Genomic DNA, 20,451 nt, shown 5'->3' with positions numbered 1-20,451 from the left:
GGTAAGGAAGGTGAGGCTGGGTAATATTAAGATAGATTCAAGAGACAAGAACCAAAGGGAATTTGAAAATTCTTTGTTACCCTTCGAAAAAATGAATGTCTGGGTACATTGGGGTGCGAGGAAGAGCTGTCTTTGAGGGAAACTGCCTGACATTAACACAAAGCCCATGAACAGCATCTCTGCCCTCAGGCACGTACTTTCTCTGACTTAAACAGTCTGTTCAGCCTGTGTCACCTACTGGGCTGCTACCCCTGTCGGAAAGGAACCTCCCTTCTTTTCTTCCCCTGCCTAAGGAACTCCTATCCATCCTTTAAAACCTAGTGCAAATGTTATCTTCTCTAAGGACCCTTCCTTCAAACCTCCCCCTCCCACTCCAGATGGAGTGGGGACTCCCTTTTCTAAATCTCTTAACATCCTATCATCACCTCTATCGCCGCAGTAGCTAAATTATCCTGAACATTAGTTTCCTTAACATTAAAATTGAATTAATTACTTAATACGTCCAAAGCTAAAGCCCTGATCTTCCACCCAAAACTGGTCACACGCACAAATCTCAGGAAAGCCATCCTTCCTGTTGTTTGCGTGAAAACCTTAGAGTCAATCTTGACTTCTCTTTCCTACATCCAATCCATCAGCAAATGAAGTCCTCTCTAGCTTCAAATCGTGTCTAGAAATTGATCATTTCTCACCCCCTTCATTGTTACTATCACTGACTTGGATAATTACAATAATTATTAGTCTTTTAGTCTCAACTCAAAAGAGTTTTAAAACAAAAGTCAGATCACGTTACTTCTCTGCTCAAAACCTCCCAATGGATTTTCATCCTTCTAGCACAAAAACTAAACTTTTTCCACTTGCCTACCAGTGCCTGTAAAACCTGTGCCCTCCCCTGACCAAATCACCTACTCTTCTCCCCTCTCAGCACTCCACTGTAACCACCTTGGCCTCCTTGATGTTTCCTGAACACAAGAATTAGGCTCAGAGACTTTGCACTGGCTGCTCCCCTTCCTGGAATGTTCTTCCTCCAGATGTGCACTTGGCTCACGTCTTCACTTCCTTCCACCTTGGCTCAAAGGTTACCTTCTCAATGATGTCTATTCTTCCCGCTCTATTTCAAATGACAAATCAACAGTTGCCATCCCCACCTCATCCAGTACTTTCTCTTTCTTTGCTTTCTTCCCATAATACTTATCCCATAATAAAACTGTACAATGTTCTCATTTATTTGGTTTGTCTTCAGTCTCCCCACATTGACTGTAAGCTGCATACAGGCTGTTTTGTTCATTGCTGGATCCCCAGTTCCTACAATAGTGCCCAGCTCGTAGCAGGTGCTCAATAATTTTGGTGTAACATTTCAGACAGCAGTATGAGAATTAAATGCTACTTATTCTACAGAAGGAATAAACCCCCCCATCCCTGATGACTCCCTTTGGGTGAGAGAACAGATAATTATTCCGCTTGAGGTAGTTAGGGAGGGAGAAGCTTGCCTCAAATTTTTGCCTGCTCCAAGTAAAGAAAAACAGCATAACCACAACCAAATTCTTCTCTATGGCCTTTGTGCAGCTAAAACTGGTGATCACAGAGAGGGGACCCCGATTAGGGAGGCCATTTCTGATGCCAGCGCTGGCCCCTGAGAATTGTCTTGCACAAGAGGACGACAAAAAGAGGAACTGAAAATTCTCTACATCATAACATAAAGGATTGTCTCATTTTAGGTTAGGTGGAGCCTTGAGAATGGCGGTGTCTTTAGGAAAATGGTTCCCTGCCATACTATTGCTTTAGAATTGTTGTTTGTCCGTATGAGTTGAGTGTGTGTGTGTGTACACGTACACACATGTGTGAATCTGTCCAAGAATTCCCCCAGCAGCCCAGGAGACAGCTGTGAGTGACAATGAGAGGACAAATCTTCATCCTACAGTAACAGCAATCTTCAATTTACTGCAAAGTCCACAGTAAATTTGCAGTTGGAGCTCTCAATAGGGTCACCCCGGATTGAAAAATCAGGTTTGAGGACATGTGTCATCATGAATGGTCACATCCCTTGAATTGTGCTGGGAGAGGGATCCTAGGGATAGAAGAAACCTCGTGGGAAAAGGGTGGGGTTATCCCAGAAAGGAGAGACTGGAAAAGTAGGCTCTTCCTCTGAGGAGGAAGAAAAATGAATAGACTCTCAGAGAAAAAGCAAGGGAGTGCCCATGAGGGGGCCACTTGGGAAGAGCTGAACTTTCAAAAAAAAAAACCAACCTGTTGGGCTTCCCTGGTGGCGCAGTGGTTGAGAGTCCGCCTGCTGATGCAGGGGACACGGGTTCGTGCCCCGTTCCGGGAAGATCCCACGTGCCGTGGAGCGGCTGGGCCCGTGAGCCATGGCCGCTGAGCCTGCGCGTCTGCAGCCTGTGCTCCGCAACGGGAGAGGCCACAACAGTGAGAGGCCCGCGTACCGCAAAAAAAAAAAAAAAAAAAAAAAAAAAACCAACCTGTTTTTCTTTGTTTTCTATAAATAGTCAGAGCCAGTTTGGGGATTGGTTTCTACATTACAATTTCCTCTAGTTATTGCCAAAACTTCAGACACTCGGCACTGCACCAAGTGCGGCATATATACTTCTTTACTTAATCCTCACTACCATCATCATTGTTCCCATTTCCCAGGTAAAGAAACAGAGGCAAAGAGAAATTAAATTATTAAATTAAATAATTGGGCTTCCCTAGTGGCGCAGTGGTTGAGAGTCCACCTGCCGATGCAGGGGACACGGGTTCGTGCCCCGGTCCGGGAAGATCCCACATGCCGCGGAGCGGCTAGGCCCGTGAGCCATGGCCGCTGATCCTGCGCGTCCGGAGCCTGTGCTCCACAACGGGAAAGGCCACAACAGTGAGAGGCCCATGTACCGCAAAAAAAAAAAAAAAAAAAAAAAAATAATTGATCACAATTGCACACATAGTAAGTGGCGGGGCCAGGATGTGGCCCCGGGAAGGCTGGCTCCAGATGGGGCATGTCTACCCTCTCTGCTACACTGACTTTGCCATCAAGTTTCTTATGCACACAGCTGCCTTGTGTGAGAGGTAAGAAGAAATTTAAGGCAAGGGGCACTCAGGGGACATTGGTCTCCCCTGCCGTGTCAGCATGGCAGCAGCAACCTGGCTGCATAGCTGGACCAGCAGCTCTGTAGTTCCTGTTGGTTGCGGGGGGCTGGTGAAGGAGCAAGAGACAGGGAGGAGAGCCTCAGTGTGACAGACTTCCACAGACACTAGCAAACTCCCCTTGAGACAAACTGAGACAAACTTCCCCTTTCCCCAAATGCATTCGAGGAAGGTAACTCTTGATTAGAAAGAGACACCCTCCAGTGTGCGGCTAACTGGTGCAATAGGTAAATTACAGCGCCTGACATGCAGTAAGTGGTCAGGAAGTCGGAGCTGTCATTTCTTAATAGGTCACAATGAACCATATGAGACTGTTGACTGTCGACCGTTTTTGACCTACCACCATGGCGATTTCACATGGTTCAATTTATAATTTAACTGTTCATTTTATTGTCCCACTCGCCTTCAAAGCTGAGCTCCTTTTAGCGAGCAGGGATGATGCACTTTCCGATCAGTATCCCAGTGCCTAGTGGATACCTGGCTCCAAGCAGGTGCTCGTGAAATGTTTACAGAGCTCAAACGGATGCACACCCACTTAGTTCACGTGTTGTTAATGAACTAGTATGGGACCATTAACTATATACAGAACTATTATGCATTCTTACTAGGTTGGTTGACGGACTCACTGAATGTAACCTTGACTTCTGGGGTCAGAAGTAACATGGGAACGTGATGCACGTCTATCCCACATTTCGTCACCTACCTGGAATGACTTCGAAGACAAACTTCCCCGCTTCTTCTGGGTTTGTGGCGATCTCCTTGATTGTGCTCCCTGGTAGATACATGCAACCCTGAAAGATTGAAAACGAGGCCTTTAAGGTAAGCAAAAACATTACCAGCTATGAACTAAAATAAAGTTGGAGGACAGATAGGATAATGATGGGATAGCAGAGAGGAGCATGGAAAGCTGGTATCCCAGCTTCGAATGGGGCACTTCTGCACTCAGACCTTGGTGAAATTAAGTGGCGGCTATGTGACAGCAAGCAAGGTGCCTAAAGAGACAGGAGGACAAGGTTCTGACTGGAGAATGAACTGAGAGGGTGCCACCACCAACACTTGCCTCTTCCTACTTTCCAAGAGCCAAAATTCCTTGCCAAACGAGACACCTGACCTTTGTGGAGGCCATGCTGAGACTGGGGGGACCATACCACCTGCCGGGCTGCCAAAGGGGGCACTGGGGACTGAACCACAGGTTCATTGAGGCGATGCAGTACTTGGTAGCAGCAAGAGCTTCTGAGCAGCACACTCCAGGTGTCTGTCCCTCTGCTAAGCACCTTGAATGTGTATTATTCGCTTAGTCCTTTAAGCAATTCTCCAGGCAAGGTATTGCTACACAAATTTACAAGTGAGGAAACTGGGGGTCAGAATGGTTCTGTGATTTGTCCAATGTCACAGAGCTAGTAAGTGGCAGAATGGTAATTCATCTCAGAAGTGTGTTCAAACCCTGTGCTCTTCACCATCACAGTGGAAGTGCTGGGACCCAGCAGCTTGATGTCCCTTGAACGGGCAAGGGGAGGAGGATCATGGATCCGTTGTGGGGGAGGGGTGGAGTGAGGGTGGAATTTGTGACCCTACACGTGAATATGTCATCAGAAAACCAAGCCACTTCCACCACGTGTATGCTCATTGCTCCACCATGGACAGTGCATCGTTACATGCAACATCTCCTTAGACCTCAGAACAGCCCCCAAATCAGAAACATGGCAGGATGGCCACTCCCACATTACAGATGAGGAAACCAACACTTTCAAAGTTTAAGTAACAGCACGAGGGGGCACAGTTAATTGTCCTAGAGTTCCTTACTCATAATTTACATTTCACTAGCTGTCGTAGGTAGGGTGTCTGATTCTGAGCTGAGTAAACAGTGATGTCTTGTTTCTAGAACAAACCGTGGATGAAAAGGATTGGTAGCAGAAAAGCTATAAAGGAAGAGTCTTAAGGAACTCCCAGATCAGCTCAGAATCCTGAAAGAATAAACGTTTCTTGGGGGTCTATAAATGCAAATGTCTAAGACTGAGTGAGAAAAAGAGTAGAAGCGAAAGCAGAAGAGGAGGGTGGGGTAGAGAAAGGGGAAGAGAAGGAGGGGAAGGAGGGGAGCTGGGGGAAGGAGGACAAGAGGAAAGAAAAAAAATTCTGCCTACACTTCTCTAATTTTATTACTTAAAAATAACCACCACCTACATGCTCCCCGCCATCTTTAAATAATATCAGTGGCCTCAGAAAAAAAATGACCCTTAGATTGTGCTGCTGGATGGTATGTTCAGGAAATTTAACACAGAGCCTGGCACCTAGTAAGTGTTCAATAAACGGTATTTACATACTTTGTATTTTATTTTTACTGTTTTTGGATAAAACTATCAAATAACCGTTTAGAGACAAACTTAGGAGAGGCAGGTACCCCTGAAATGACACTTTCTTTATCTTCCTACCAGGCAGTGCTTCCTCCTGTCTGAAAAAACAACATAGTGTTTTATCCTGGTGACATAACTCACAGCCATTATTAAAAGTTAAACTATATGAACTTACAATGAAATATTTTATATTAAAAATAAAGGTAGTACTACTCAGAATTCATCACTTTCTAATTCTCTTTTTCTTTTTTTTTCTTGCAATTCCCCTGAGACACAATTGACATACCGGACTGTCCAAGTTCAAGGTGCAGAACACAACGATTTGACCCACAAGCGTCATGAAATGATCACCACAATAAGTTCGGTGAACATCCATCATCTCATATAAATATAAAAGAAAAGACAAAAATTTCTATTCACCTAATTATTTGCTCTATTTTACTATTATTTCTGTTCGTACGGTCATTTACATCAAATCTATCTGTGTGGTAGAAAGACTACCTAACACTGCTACCGTACATCCCTTCTCAACTCTGTGTTCAGGGATGCTGGTAGCTTGAATCAGCCACAGTGGGAGTATTTACACAACAGAAATTGGCAAATGCTGTGTCCAAAACAACTCCCCTACCACAGGGCTGCTGGTTAAACATTTCCCAGCTCACCCCTGATAGACAACTCTCTGCTCTAACTTCAGAGAAAGCAGGTGAGGCAATGGAACATCTAAGCCAGGACTGTCTAAAACCATCATTGTAGCAGAGACTTGAGGGCAATTCACTGAGATTCTGTTTTAAACAACTTCCTTGACAAAGAAACTTTTGGAATGAGTTATAGGAAGCTAGGTCATGGACTTACAGGGCATTATACTGTTAGGGCTAGACAGACCCTTCTGAGAACTCAGAGGAAAAACTGCACAGACTGCCTTCTCCTGAACCCCAGGGTCCCCTCGAAGAGCACATACAAGGGTGCATCATAGAGGGCCCCATAATTTACTTAATCATTCTCCTTTGTTGGACATTTGGTCTACTGTTTCTAATTACAAATAGCACTGCATATATCTTATTATTTCTTTTGGATAGCTTCTTAAAACCAGAATGACTGGGTCATTCTGGATATGATATATTTTGGCTTTCAGAAATCTGGCCAAATTGCTTTCTAGAAAGGCTGCACCAAGCTGCACACATCATCAGTATACATGAGGGCATTTTTCATCTGATTGCTTTAAGATTACTGGAGTGATTTTTGTTTTTTGAGTTTTTTAGGAATCAGAGTGTATGTGTGTTCTTTTTAAATTTACAACTAATTTATAGTTTAGTCATAGAGAAAGAAGAAAAGTAAAAGTTATGTGTAACTCCGGTACTCAGAGATAACTCAGTTAACATCTCTGTGTACTTCTTTCCAAGCCTTTTCCCATAAATTACAGATTCATTGTTTTTTTCCCCTCAAGAGTAGGATTAGCGGGCTTTCCTGGTGGCGCAGTGGTTGGGAGTCCTCCTGCCGATGCAAGGGACACGGGTTCGTGCCCCGGTCTGGCAGGATCCCACATGCCGCGGAGCGGCTGGGCCCGTGAGCCATGGCCGCTGAGCCTGCGCGTCCGGAGCCTGTGCTCCGCAACGGGAGAGGCCACAACAGTGAGAGGCCCTTGTACCCCAAAAAAAAAAAAAAAAAAAAAAAAAAAGAATAGGATTAGCATATAAATCGTCCCCTGCTGTTAACTGCTTTTTTTCAAAGCAATGATATTATGGACATCTTTCAATTTCAAAAAGTATTAATTTAGGGCATCAACAGCCGAATTATATTCTATCGGATAGATATATAAAAGTTGCCTCACATAACTTAGCCCCTACCACCGGGCATTGTTTCCACATCACTATTATAAACCCCTACATTAGAAATGCAGGGTCAAAGAATTTGCATTTCTAAGAGGCATATTACCCTCCAGAAAGGTTGTACAGATTTTCATTTCCACTAGTTGTGCATGAGAATTCCTGTTCCCAGGTCTTTACTAACATTGGAATTTCTAGAAAATCTTTGCCATTTTGATAAGGGGACAATGGTATCTTATTAACTTCCATTGCATGTCTTTAATTATGACTGAGTGGAGTTTTTACATATGCTTTTTGGCTATTACGTTTCTTTGGGAAATTGCCCATTTATGTCATTTACTCATTTTCCTATTGCTGTTTCTTATAAGATTTGAGACTATTTTAAATAGGAAGAATAGTTGTTTACAATTTTTTCTGTTTACTTTTGCATTTTCACCTTATTATTTTGGTTTCTAAGGTACAGACGTTTCTATTTATGTAATTAAATCAGTCTTTTCCTTGTGCTGTCTTTGTTGCTATGCTTAAGAAACACCTGCTTCCCAAAGATCACGCAGATAATTACACTTTCTTCTAGGATTTTTATGAACTCGTTTTCACACGTTAAGTCTTTAACCCATCCAGAATCATGAATGGTGTGAAACACAGTGTGGAAATAGACCTTTATTTTTCCCCAAGAATTTAGTTCATATCTTTCATTTCACGTCTAGATATTTGCAACGTCTATGAATCCCAAAACAATGTTAAATGATAGCTTAATGAAAGTATTTTATTTTGAATAGACTTTTCTTTATCTTAATAAAATAATGATGGATATATGAAAAGTCTACAAGGATATCCACTTAATTCTTGTTTGTTATAATACCATAGAAAAATCAGCCCAAATACTCAACTACTTTCTAGGAGGAAATTGGTTAAATAACTTATAGAATGTCCATAAAATAAGTTATTTTGCCACAACTAAGAATTACATTGTAGAATAATATTTAATAATACTGGACAATATTCAAGACATATTGTTAATTTTTAATTAAAGAATACTATTATACTAATTTTGCATTTAGATGAGTTTCTAAATGTACATGCATAGAAAAAACTGGAAGAATTGAGGATTTAGGTGGTTATTTCTTACTGAAGGGATAATTATTATTTTCTACTTTGTGATTTTCTGCTTCCTCCAAATTTCCAACTATATACCCATATAGCTTTTGTAATCGAGATATTCACATCCATATAAAATAAAATATTCTGAGAAATTATCATTTTATTCCTTTTTAAAAAAATACTTTTTATATCTGAAATGAGTTTTGGATTTTATCAAATGCTCTTTTCAGCCATCTATTTAGGGGTTGTGTGGGTTTTCTCATTTGACTTCTTGATCTCGACCTATTGGTCTGATACATTAATAGGTTTTCTAAAAAATAAACCATACTTGTCATTCTAGAAGAAGCTCTACCTAATTATCAGACTAATTTAATCCTGAGAGGACTCAGAGTTTCCTCCTCCAAAAGTAAGGGAGACAAGCCAGGACCTCCAATAATTTATTTTACTCTTTGACATCCGTTTATATTTTTACAAAACAATTTTTTACATGTGCTTCATATCATTTAATCCTGTGACAGATGCAGGCCAGGTATGATTGCCTCATCTTACAAAAGACAAAACGAGGGGTCCAGAAAAATTAAATAATTACTCGGCCAGATGGTAGTAGAGCCAGGAAAAGAACACAAGCTCCCTGCTACACCTCACGGAAGTAAGCCTCACTGAACTTCCCTTTCTGCTGCTTTGGGAAGGCTAACACATTATTGCCATCTCCCTCACACTCCGCAGACGGGAAGACTTCCTGCCTCGGCTATTAATGTACCAGGAACCCCATCTTAGCTTGTAGTTGCTTGCCTCTGATAGGGTCTGTTCATAAAGTGAAGAAAGTCTGGTTACCACGCACAGGACACTGGGCAAGAACCCAGGCAGTGGTGGGGTCTCTGGCCCCTCTCCAGCCTCTGCAGGGACAGACACTCACAGCCCTCTGAGTGGGGGGCCTGATTAACCGGGCACTGCCGATGCCTCACAGAGCCTCAAGCCTGCCCTTAGAGAGAACTGTCCTCTTCCAAATGACCTTCTCTCTTCTTTGCTTACCCGGCCATCCACCTTCAATATCCTCACCCTTCTTGGGGCATTTTTTCTGGCTCCAGAAAGTTTTAGAGTCTGTCCTCCCTAATAAGTTCCTTGCCCACTCTTCCACCTCCACAGGCATGACTCTAGAAAGGGTGTCCAGTCCTCCTGGCTGCCTTGAGACATACAATTTACACCTGGGGTCTCTCAGCTGTTAACAGCATCCCCTTTCGCTCTCATTCACCACGATGGCCACGAGGAATCAATGAGGCAGGAAGAAAAGACCCGGGCCCAAGATTTACAATCAAAGCCCTCTCTAGCCCCATCCACTCCATCTGGAAGCACTGTTTGCTGTATTTTCAAGTATATCAGAGATCTGATCATTTTCTTCCAGCCCACTGAGATTCTAAACATAGTAACCTCTCACCTAAATTACCCTTATACCTCCTCCCTCCAGCCTTGGATCTATTTTTGAGCATGGTAACCAGAACCATCTTTTTACAACATAACCCAGGAATGACCCCTTTCTGCCGGGAACCTTGCAAGGCCTGCCATCACCCTCAGTGTAAAGACTCAAGTCCTTACAGTGGACTACAATGTGCTTTACAATTTGCGTCCCAACCCCCAACGCTCCACTCTCTGACCTCATCTCCTCTGATCCTTTCATTCCCTAACTCTGCTGCTCCCATGCTGACCTCCTTGCTATTTCCCACACACATCAGACATGCTGTACCTCAGGGCCTTTGCACTGGCTGTCCCCTCTGCCTGGAGTGCTCTTTACCCAGAGATCTGCCTGGTGGATTGCTTCTCCTCCTTAATCTTTGCTCAAATGTCCCCTTTTTCATGAAGTCATTCTGGCTACCCTTCTTGAAATTGTACCACCTCCCCCAAATGCTTGATCCTCCTAGCCCGTTGTATTTTTTCCTCATAGAACTAGTCATTTTCTAACAAACCACGTAATTTTCTTATTGATTATGTTTATCTTTCTGCTTCCCCCCTCCCCATCTTCTAAGTTCCACGTGTCAGGGGTGCTTATCTGTTTTAGTCACTGAGTTATTTCAACTCCCTGGAACAGTGTCTGGCACACAGTAGATGCTCAATAAATATTGATTGAACAGACAAATAAATGAAAGCCCCAAATCAATTTTCCTGAACCCAAATCCACTCTCCCTGAGCCCTTGTGCTCCATATTCCCATCAAGACCACGCTGCCAACCTTGACTTAGCGCTGCGTTTAGGAAGAGCCCCAGCGCTCATCTTGGGGCTCCGTGAAGGAAGATCACCCTGTCATCTCTGCAACTCAGTTTATGTATCTCACAAAGGGTGAGAAGGAGAGAGAGAAGTCCTTTCAAATGGACAGGGGTCGCATCCTAGTAAGAAGCCCCCCTGCGAGTCTGTAGTGATCTCCGGGGCTCCACCCACCTCCCGCACCCAGGAGGGGACAGCCCTGGGAAGGGGGCAAACAGCCAGGCTGGTACCTGTGGCTTCACGTCCTCCTCGTCCTTGTAGTAATAGAGCTGCTGTGCCCTCAGCACGAAGTACCTCTGCTGCCAGTTTTTCACGAGGGACCTCTGCTTCTTCAGCCAACCCATCTTGATGGGTCTTTCCAGTGGGTTGGGGATGGATGCGGGGTGAAAGGCCGCCATCTGCTCTCCGGTCATCACACTCCTTGACCGAGCTGTGGAGAGGGACAGACAGGCGGGCTGACAGGGGCTGTGAGCAGTGTGCAGGGAGGGGCCGGGAAGCGCTGGGCCCCAGCTAGGCCGGGCTCAGGGGTCCAGATCTGCAGCAGAGAGGATGCCCCGGAACCCAGCGGGCCAGCCAAGGGGCTGGCTCCCATCAGCGCCGGCCCTGGGGCCCTACACCCTCAAGGTCCGGCAGCTGGAGTCAGCGCCCTCGTTCTGCAAAGCCAGAGATTGGCTGGAGCCTTCTGAAGAGGAAGTGGCCGCAGCATCTGACAAAAGGTGCTTCCTTTTTCCTGCGTGGGAGTCAATATCTGACAAGAGAGGGGAGAAAATAATGCCTCTTGCTCTCAGGGTTCAGGGTGAGTCCCACACAGCTGCAGAGGCAGTCAGAAGCTGCCTGGCTTCTTCCTCACAAGGAGTCACTGTGTTCCCCAACCTCACTGTCCAGTACTGCCCTGCCCCAGCGGCCCCCCAAAGCCCCCCGACCCCTGACAACACAGCCAGCATGCAGGATGCCAGCACCTCCTGAATCTTCCTGCCCAGTGTCGTCAAGAACTCTCTGTTCCCCGCCCACGGAGAGTGTTCACAGCCCTTTCTGCTGGACCAAAGGCCTCCCTGTAGCTGCCTTCCTACTACGTTTTCAGTTGGGCTGTCCGTCCCATGGGGCTGACAGCACACAAGCATTTGAAAATGACATGAATCTGCCACCAGGACACAGATGCAGAATTTGAATCCAGACCTCCCCAACCCACTGCATCCTGTAGTTTGCTTTTGTTTTTCACATAAGAGCTCTGCCTCTCATCAGATTAGATCCAGGTGTCTGCAGCTTGTCTCCATGGTAACTCCCACCCAGGATAACTCTCGCCTTTCCTCCTCTCCACAGCGATCCATCAGCCGGCCTGTGGTCCCCTGGGAGTCAACATGTCCTTCCTCTGATTCTCCCCTTCCTTCTTTTGCAGCTGGTTCAACAGTTCCCTTAAAACCGCATTGGAGCTCCGTGTCTCCTCGACCTTATGCGGTATGCTCCACACTTACCAGTCCCCAGTGTTTGCATTCTCCTCCTGGCAAGGAAGTCTCCATCTTATAATCCCTTTATCCAGCTTTTGTCAGTCCCCAGAGCATTCACGAAGAAGCTGAACTAAGCCAACTCCACTCTCATCCAATCTCATCTCACCTGGTAAAGACCAGTTTTTCCTTTCTTTGCTTTTTGACCCTGGGTACATTATGCAACTTCTCTGAGCCTCAGTTTCCTTGCTTGTGAAATTAGGACCATCATAGCCCCTATTCTGTGGAACTGTTGTGGAGATTAAACAGGTTAATATATATAAACCACTTTGCACAGTCCCTGGTCCAAGGTGAGCAAATGTCACTCATTATTTTTATCAACAGATGACTTTACTTCCTACTGCGAAGATGGAGATCATCTTCGAGAACCTCCTAAACTTCCCTCTTCGTTTCAAAATATTGCTACACTGTCAAACTTTCCCTCTTCCTCTATTCCCATTTTCAATGCATTGAATCAACAGCTTCTCTCATCGCTTTTGATGCCTTTCTTTCTATCTCCCTCTAGGCCTATAGTTTTTGTCTTTTATTTATATTCATGACTTGCTTTCGAATACCAGAATTTTATACAGCATTACAGAGTCTTTCTTCCACTGAGTCTAACTGGATCCGGAATTATCACCCTATTTACATAGCTCATCCTGGATTGCTGTCTGAAGTGGACTCTACCCTTACTGGGCTCCCTCAACCCCACAAGTGGTCTGCGCTCCTGTCACATACCCTCATTCCCAAGGTGCCAACTTGCAGTCACCCCTCGCCTCCCACCAGGGACTGGAGAGATCATCCTATGCTATACACCAGGGCACAAGACACACTTGATTCAACCTCCTATGAGACAGATATCATAAGAGTGCAGATACCCCCATACCCCGTTGCAGTAAAAAGTAACTTGACATTTTGATGAAAATTTAGCAGTGTGTTAGCAAAGGGTTTGCTTTATATCCATGTGTCCTGGCACGCCAGTTAAGAATTTTATCTTTGATCTTAATCTTCAGTTCATTGCAATCTTCAAGACATTCCATCTGAGCCGCAAGGCACAGGGATATTAGCTCGGTGCTTTGTGACAGCCTGGAGGGGTGGGATAGGGAGAGTGGGAGGGAGGGAGACGCAAGAGGGAAGACATATGGGAACATATGTATAACTGATTCACTTTGTTATAAAGCAGAAGCTAACACACCATTGTAGAGCAATTATACCCCAATAAAGATGTTTAAAAAAAAAAAAAAAAGACATTCCATCTGTAACTCAAAGAACAGCCACTCTGGAGCTGGTCACTTGCTCTAAGGCTGTTTAAGTGATCTGAAGGAAACAGAGGAGGGTTTGGGCAGGAATACAGTGGGGAGGAGGGAACTGGAAGAACCGTACCCAGCTCTGTGTCTCTCTAGGTCAGCAACTGTAACATGGAAAGACTCACATTCGTGCTAGAAACAGGGCAGAGATGGAAAGAATGGTTGGCACACAGAATTTCTGAAGAGTGAGGGATTCTGGCAGACGCACAGGGATTTTCCCTGCCCTCGGTAGGCTCTGCCCAGCCCAGTGTGACTTCTCTGCTCAGCCAGCCGAAGCAGTATCAGACTTGCGAGGGAGGTCTTCTAGGCTTCTAGGGTGACACCACCAAAGGCAGCCAGCGCAGGAGAGGAGGAAAGCAGGTGGGTGCCACGTGGTGGCTGTGAAGACTCAGGTCCCCGCAGACTCAGGCTACCCCCAGAGACCCACAGGAACTGTTCGGACTGCTCTAGAAAATGGGAGAAACTGAAGAACTCCAACAAGAATTGGAGAAGTAGGATGGGGGAGCGGGGGCCAAAAAGACACCGTAGACTGAAGAGAATGAACCCAGCACAGAAGAATTCAGCTGCTGGGATAGCTCTGGGAAACTTTTTTGTGCTCTGTAGTGGCCAAAACAATAATAGCAAAAACAAATATGCAACACTCAAAACCTCCCCCTAGAAGCATCTGTGCATTGCAGAATGGCCTGGCGAAGGAAGAGTAGATATGAGAATGTTATGTTCTCCTACTTGGCCAAGAAGGGTCTTGATGTCCTTGTGACAAGTAGGTGAACACTTTGTCCGTATGCATGGGATCAAGGTCTTGGCTAACCATCTGTTATATTTCAGAAACGATCCCATTCACCCATACATCCACCATACGTGATATGACTGTGGGCACTGGGCCTTGAGCACAGAGGGCTCAGAGCAAACTGACACTGCTCCAACCAGGCCTGAACACTGGGGAGATGACAGCAGGGGTTCTGATGAGACAGTAACGGAGCAGGGGCTCCTTCCGTCCCATATCAGAGCCGTCTCCCACCTCGGCCCTCAGTATGGCTCATCGGCCAGCCCTATCATGAGGTGATTCAAATAGCAGAGAAGAAAGCCTGGTGGACCCTGAGTCGGACTTGTTTTTGACGACTTTCCTCGTTGGTTCCTTTGAACAGTCTCTCTTGTCTGTGGGTGTGACATGTTCCCGGATAAAGTAAACAAAGAGATCTGTTACTATTTCTAGAGCTGTTTCTCATAATGAAAATAATAACCGTGATAAGCTTTGCTTGTGAGCCAGTCATCACATACAGAGCGCACGATCCCAGCCCTTCGGGAAGGAGGTCTGAGCCAGGCTGTGGGCTGGAGTGGGGGCCGAGGGAAGACCAGCAAAAGGCCGGTAGCTGGAAGGCAGTTGCTAAGAGTTTGCAGAACACTCTAGGGAGGTGGGAAACCCACCCGTACTCTAGTAGATAAAAAAAGAACAAGCCCCCAGCACTGCACTGTCCAGTACTGTAGCCACTTGCCGTGACTGGATACGGACATTGAAATGAATTAAAATAAATTAAGTTCAGTTCCTCGGTCACATCAGCCGCATTCCAAGTGCTCAGTAGCAGCCCATGTGGCTCATGGCTACAGTAATGGACAACACAGGAAGAGAATATTTCCATCATCACAGAAAGGTCTATTGGTTGGCACTTCTGGGAATCTGAATAGTACCATTACCAAGCATGAGACAAAATGGGCCATAAAGGTGTGGGTAGCATTTCATCAAAGAGAGAAATCAAACTGGAAGGTCCCGAAAAGTAGCTTCTTTTCAGAGTGAGAAGTTCAACCTTGATCTGAGAGCTAACAGGGAGCCATCTCACGTACCTAAGCAAGGGAGGTTCATGATAAAATAGAGACAAGTTAAGTAATTGAACCGCAAAGGCTGCATTTTGGTCTGCAGGTGAGGGAGGGCGAGAAGAGACATAGAAAGAAGACACATGAAAGAAGTTCCACAGTCTCAGGGGTGCTGTTTCTGCAGTAGAAGGTAGCTGCTTTTTGCCCCAAGTTGGAGCGAGAAAAAAATTAAAGGAGGAAGTATAAACAGGGAAGTCAGCTTGGGAGGCATTATCACTTCCTCTCTTTATCTTCTCATCTTCTGACTCCACCCTCCCCCCACAGAAAATCAATCACAAAATCTTCTAGGGTCTACTTCTGAGATATTTCTTCCATCTTCTCTCAACTCTGCGTGAGTTTAGATTCTGTTTTAGAGGCTCTGAACATGTGAGATGGGAATAGTTCAATCAAAACTGGAAAACCACTGAAGGTATTTTCTCAATATGTTGATCTGAGCAGTGCATTAGTCTGGGAACCTTGTTTAAATAAAGTTGAAAAGGGAGTAGAATATACATAGCTTACCCCCAGACACCCTCTCCTGAGCGGTAGACTCATCTACCCGACTGCCCGCAGGTACCTCCGTAAGGATCTCCAGGTCACGTGATGCTAGTTGAACTTACCTTCTTTGTCCCCCTACCTCCTACCGTTCCCCTGGCTTATGTGACAAACACACCCAAGCCTGCTTTTCTATGGTTTGCTGTGACTGACTTCTCCCCGGTCAACCAGCCAAACCAGAAGGCTGATCCATTCCTACAGTCCTCACAATCAATAGCTCTCTTCCTCTCTGATCCCTTCTCTCTACCCCTACCTGGTTTTCTTGGCCCATTTATCCTCTCCCTGGATTGCCGCAATAGTTCCCTGTCCTGTCTCCCTCCTACCAATCTCATCTCTAATCCACTGATGACATTGTTTGTGACATGGTCCTTCTGAAACACAAATCTGATCATGTTACTCTTTGACCTAGAAGCCTTCAGTGACCCTCCAACATCTTCATCCTAAAAGATGAAGACTAAACTCCTTACCATGGGGATCAGAGTCCTTTGTGATTCTCCTGTTGCATCTCCTGCTCTCTTCCTGCATACCCATTCTGCACGCCATCCATGATGGTATTCCATTCCCTCTGCCGGACTCTTCTCCCCACCCATTCTCACCCATGCCCAGTTCTTGAAATGTTCTTGTTCGTCCTTCAAGACTTACTTCCGGCCACACCTCCCATGAGAAGCCTTCTCAGCCCAGCCAGACTGAGTCACACCCTGGGCTCTATTCCCTCTTAACTGGGGACACATATCCTTCAAATCACTTATCATCCCTCCTGGTGCTTTCTCTTACTCTGTCTTCTCTCTCCACTTGAACTCTAAGAGGACAGGGGCTCTGCTTTCATGCTTAGCCTTGTTCACCCTGTATCCCCCACATCTAGCACAGTGCTGACAAAGAGAGGGCAGGGTGAGGTAGCAGAGAGCACAGGCTTCTACATACGCAGCCTTGGGTGAATCGTGTTCTGTCTCTGAGAGCCGGTTACTTTCTCTGTGAAACTGTGATAATAATACATAACTCATGGAGTGGCCAGTCTATAAGGATTAACAAAGATAAGTGGACGGGCCCCAGCCAGTGTCTGCCTCTTAAAACATGGGAATTAAATGGAAGCTATTATTATTAGCAGTATTATCGTAGGATGGACTGGATATTATGTGAAATGAGAGAAAAGGAAGAAGAGATGAAAGGGAAGAGAGGAAAGGAGGGAGAGAGAATGAGGAAAGGAAAAACGGAAGACTAGCTGGACAGTGTACGAAATTCCAGGTGTGAATCCGGAGGCCAGAATTAGGATGGCGGCCAGGGGAATGGAGAGCGTAGGAGAGGCAGTGATGAGGCAGGCCACCAGAGCTCCATAGCTGGCTGAACAGGAGGTGGGTGGGAGTTTGGGGTTTGGGTGGCTCAGGTGAGGGGCCTTCTCCATCCATTCATCCAATGCACATTGGCTGAGCCCTTGGCACGCGCCGGGAGCAGTGACTGGGTCTGGGATCTAAGATCAACCAGACACAACCGTGCCCCACATTCAGAGATCTGAGAGACCTGAGAAGCTGGGAAGGAAGCAGAGAATGTGGTGGGTTGGAATAGGCAGGAAAGTCCTGTTCTGGGTGTGATGATATATGAGGGTGGACTGAGAGATTTTGACTTCCCCAGAATTCTAGTTTCGACAGGTGAGGCCTGTGGGTTCAGAAGGAGCTTACTGGGGAAAAAGAGGTGCAAGTGAAAGCCAGGATGTGAGAATCTCTGATCTGGAAAGTAACATAATAGATGTTCAGAAATCAAAGAAAAGGCTGATCCCAGAGGAGACTAGCATTAACTCAAGGCACCAGAGATCAACTTAGATACAAGACAGAGAAGGTTACTGTTTGCCTTGGGACTTTACAGAGAGCTTGCATTAGGTATCAGTGTGGGAGAAAAGAAATGCAGCAAGAAAATCCACTATCCCCAAGAGCTTAGCAATGGAGCAGGGGTTGCTTCCTGGAAGGGGAGTGAAAGGAGAGAGGCTGCCATCTTGTGCCAAGCAAATATCCAGGACCAGTTTTGGTCCATCTCACACCCCTGGGCCAGGAGCTGTCCTGGGGGAGAAGATGGTGCCCCTGGATGGATGGATGCAGCCACTCTCCAGGGTAACAGCTTGATGATAGGAGCACCAACTGGGTTTCAGCCCTGCTCACCCTTTTTGGCAAAACTCTTGACCATGCACTTACACAGACATCCACGTTCTGCAAGAGGACTCTTAAGGACATAAAGCACCATTCAGAAGCAAGAGGTACTTTACAAAGAAGTGGGGGTTTTGGGGGGGTTTTTTTTGTTGGTACGCGGGCCTCTCACTGTTGAGGCCTCTCCCATTGCGGAGCACAGGCTCCGGACACGCAGGCTCAGCGGCCATGGCTCACGGGCCCAGCCGCTCCGCGGCATGTGGGATCTTCCCGGACCGGGGCACGAACCCCTGTCCCCTGCATCCGCAGGCAGACTCCCACCCACTGCGCCACCAGGGAAGCCCACAAAGAAGTGTTTGAGTTTCTGATCTCAGTGTTCTCTCTCAGAAAATGATATTTGGCTGTGTAGGTGAGCAGAAGGCCCCATGGCTCAGGAATAAATATCTTTTTTCTTAATTTATTTTTTTATTGACGTATAGTTGAATTACAATGTTGTGCTAATTACTGCTGTACAGCAAGTGACTCAGTTACGCATATATACATTCTTTTTCAATTCTTTTCCATTATGGTTTACCACAAGATATTGAATATAGTTCCCTGTGCTATACAGTAGGACCTCATTGTATATCCATTCTAAATGTAAAAATTTGCAGCTATTGTACTAACCCCAAACTCCCAGTCCATCCTTCTCCTTCCCCCCACCTCACGCATGGCAACCACAAGTGTGTTCTCTATGTCTGTGAGACTGTTTCTGTTTTGCAGATATGTTCATTTGTGCCTTATTTTAGATTCCACATGTAAGTGATATCATATAGTATTTGTCTTTCTCTTTTTCACTTACTTCACTTAGTATGATAATCTATAGTTTGTATCCGTGTTGCTGCAAATGGCATTATTGCATTTTTTTTATGGCTGAGTAGTGAGGAACAAATATCTTTGTGCTTTTATCGCATGTCTGCAGGTTATAAGGTGCTAGAGCTATGGAGAGGTTCTTGAGGGCAAAGACCACGTCTTATTCATTTTAGTATCCTGAGGACCCTCACTGTGTCTGGCTTAGAAAAGTTAATTGGAAGGAACAAAGAGAGGAAGAAAGTGTACGTGTGTGTGTGCGTTTATGTTGAATAAAGTTCAAATAGAAAATTCATAGGATGGATTCTCTACAACAAAGAAATTCATATCCTTTAAATTAACCAATCAGAAAAATTTCTTGGGCATTTCTTATGTGCAGGGCGTGGTGCTAGGTAATGTGCAGAGTTTAAAAAATAGAGGAAGCTCTCTAAATTAGTGAACTCGAGATTGTGAGGCTTCAAATATTTGCTCTGCACCCTGGCACACAAAAATGCATTCTACTGCACCCTGCTGCCAATAGCTGCCTCCATCCCAGCCCTAGTTCTCAATGGGCCAGAGCTCTGTCATGTTCTCCTTGTATAAAGAAGGAGATTCATAATCAATCACAAACCATGAAACGTGAAAAGACGGAGGCTCAGGTATCAGAAAATAGGTTCCCAGGGGCAGGGATTTTTATAAATTTTTTTCACCAATCAAACCACACCTTCTAGAAGAGCATTTGGCCAATTGAAGGTTCTCAATAAATGTTTCTTGAGTGAATAAAATAAACATTTTAGAGAGAAATGTGAGTCACCTTGAAGCATTTTACATTTGCAACATTACATTGCAACGTTGACTGATCTACCCATTTGTGGGATTTCTAGATGTGTTCACTTGAGCCCATGCAAGCAGAGCAGCCAGGGAAGATAGAATCCCCGATGTAATAATGATCCCCACCAACAGTGACGTATTTAATGAGGTCTTACCTGCGCTAGACACCACGCAAGCACACTTATCTATCAAGGCATCCTGGTTGAAGGCTCACCCTACCTCTTCATGGTAAGCTCTATCTTACAGACCAGGAACTGGAGCTCACAGAACTGAAGTGATTTGCCCAGGTACACGGCTAGAAATCTAATTTCAAAGCCCAATATCCATACCTAGGCCACACAGCCCATAGAGAGGCACATACTCTAGTGGTAAAGAGAGGTGCCTAGACTGAGAATCACGTGTAATAATTCACAGGGTTAGACAGTAAGGGTGAGATGAAAAGGGGACGGGCCACTATCCCCATCACGGAGACACCAGCCTCGGCCTCCACCCATTCTGCCGCAATGTTACGCATAAACCACTTTGTGCTACTTTTTCCTTCCATCCTAAGCTCTGCAAGGCTCGGCAGGCCTTGATGAAAGAGTGATAGGGAAGTAACACTGAAGCCTCCAGCCCAGCCCTGAGGCTGTCCTAACACCCCGTCAGGGAAATGGACATATTACTACTGGTCCTGCCACGACTTACTGGTTCTCTGCACAAGCTCCTTTGAAGAGACCTAAGGATCCTGACCGAAGCCCAGTGGGGCTGAGGCGTGGGAGAGAGGAGCACGGAACCAACCCGAGGGAGGCCCAGCACTCGGCCCAC

General features: G+C 45.6%; 1 protein-coding gene across 4 annotated transcripts in view; it reads right to left on the bottom strand.

Moving 5' to 3' along the window:
• ARHGAP25 (Rho GTPase activating protein 25) overlaps positions 1-20,451 on the bottom strand; it is an 86,878-nt gene that overhangs the window by 35,131 nt on the left and 31,296 nt on the right. For 2 of the 4 annotated variants that reach the window (XM_032653083.1, XM_032653082.1), the window contains exons 2-3: positions 10,896-11,095; positions 3,839-3,926 (exon numbers count right to left, since the gene is read on the bottom strand). In XM_032653083.1, the coding sequence (XP_032508974.1) occupies positions 3,839-3,926; positions 10,896-11,095 (288 nt within the window). Of the gene's footprint in view, positions 1-3,838; positions 3,927-10,895; positions 11,096-16,323; positions 16,471-20,451 lie in introns of those variants that run through there. The other 2 variants (XM_032653084.1, XM_032653081.1) reach the window with 2 other exon arrangements.

This window comes from Phocoena sinus, chromosome 13, assembly GCF_008692025.1.
Source record: "Phocoena sinus isolate mPhoSin1 chromosome 13, mPhoSin1.pri, whole genome shotgun sequence".
Lineage (NCBI taxonomy): Eukaryota > Metazoa > Chordata > Mammalia > Artiodactyla > Phocoenidae > Phocoena > Phocoena sinus.
Note: the sequence above shows the minus strand (reverse complement) of the source record. Positions and strands in the feature narration are given on the sequence as shown.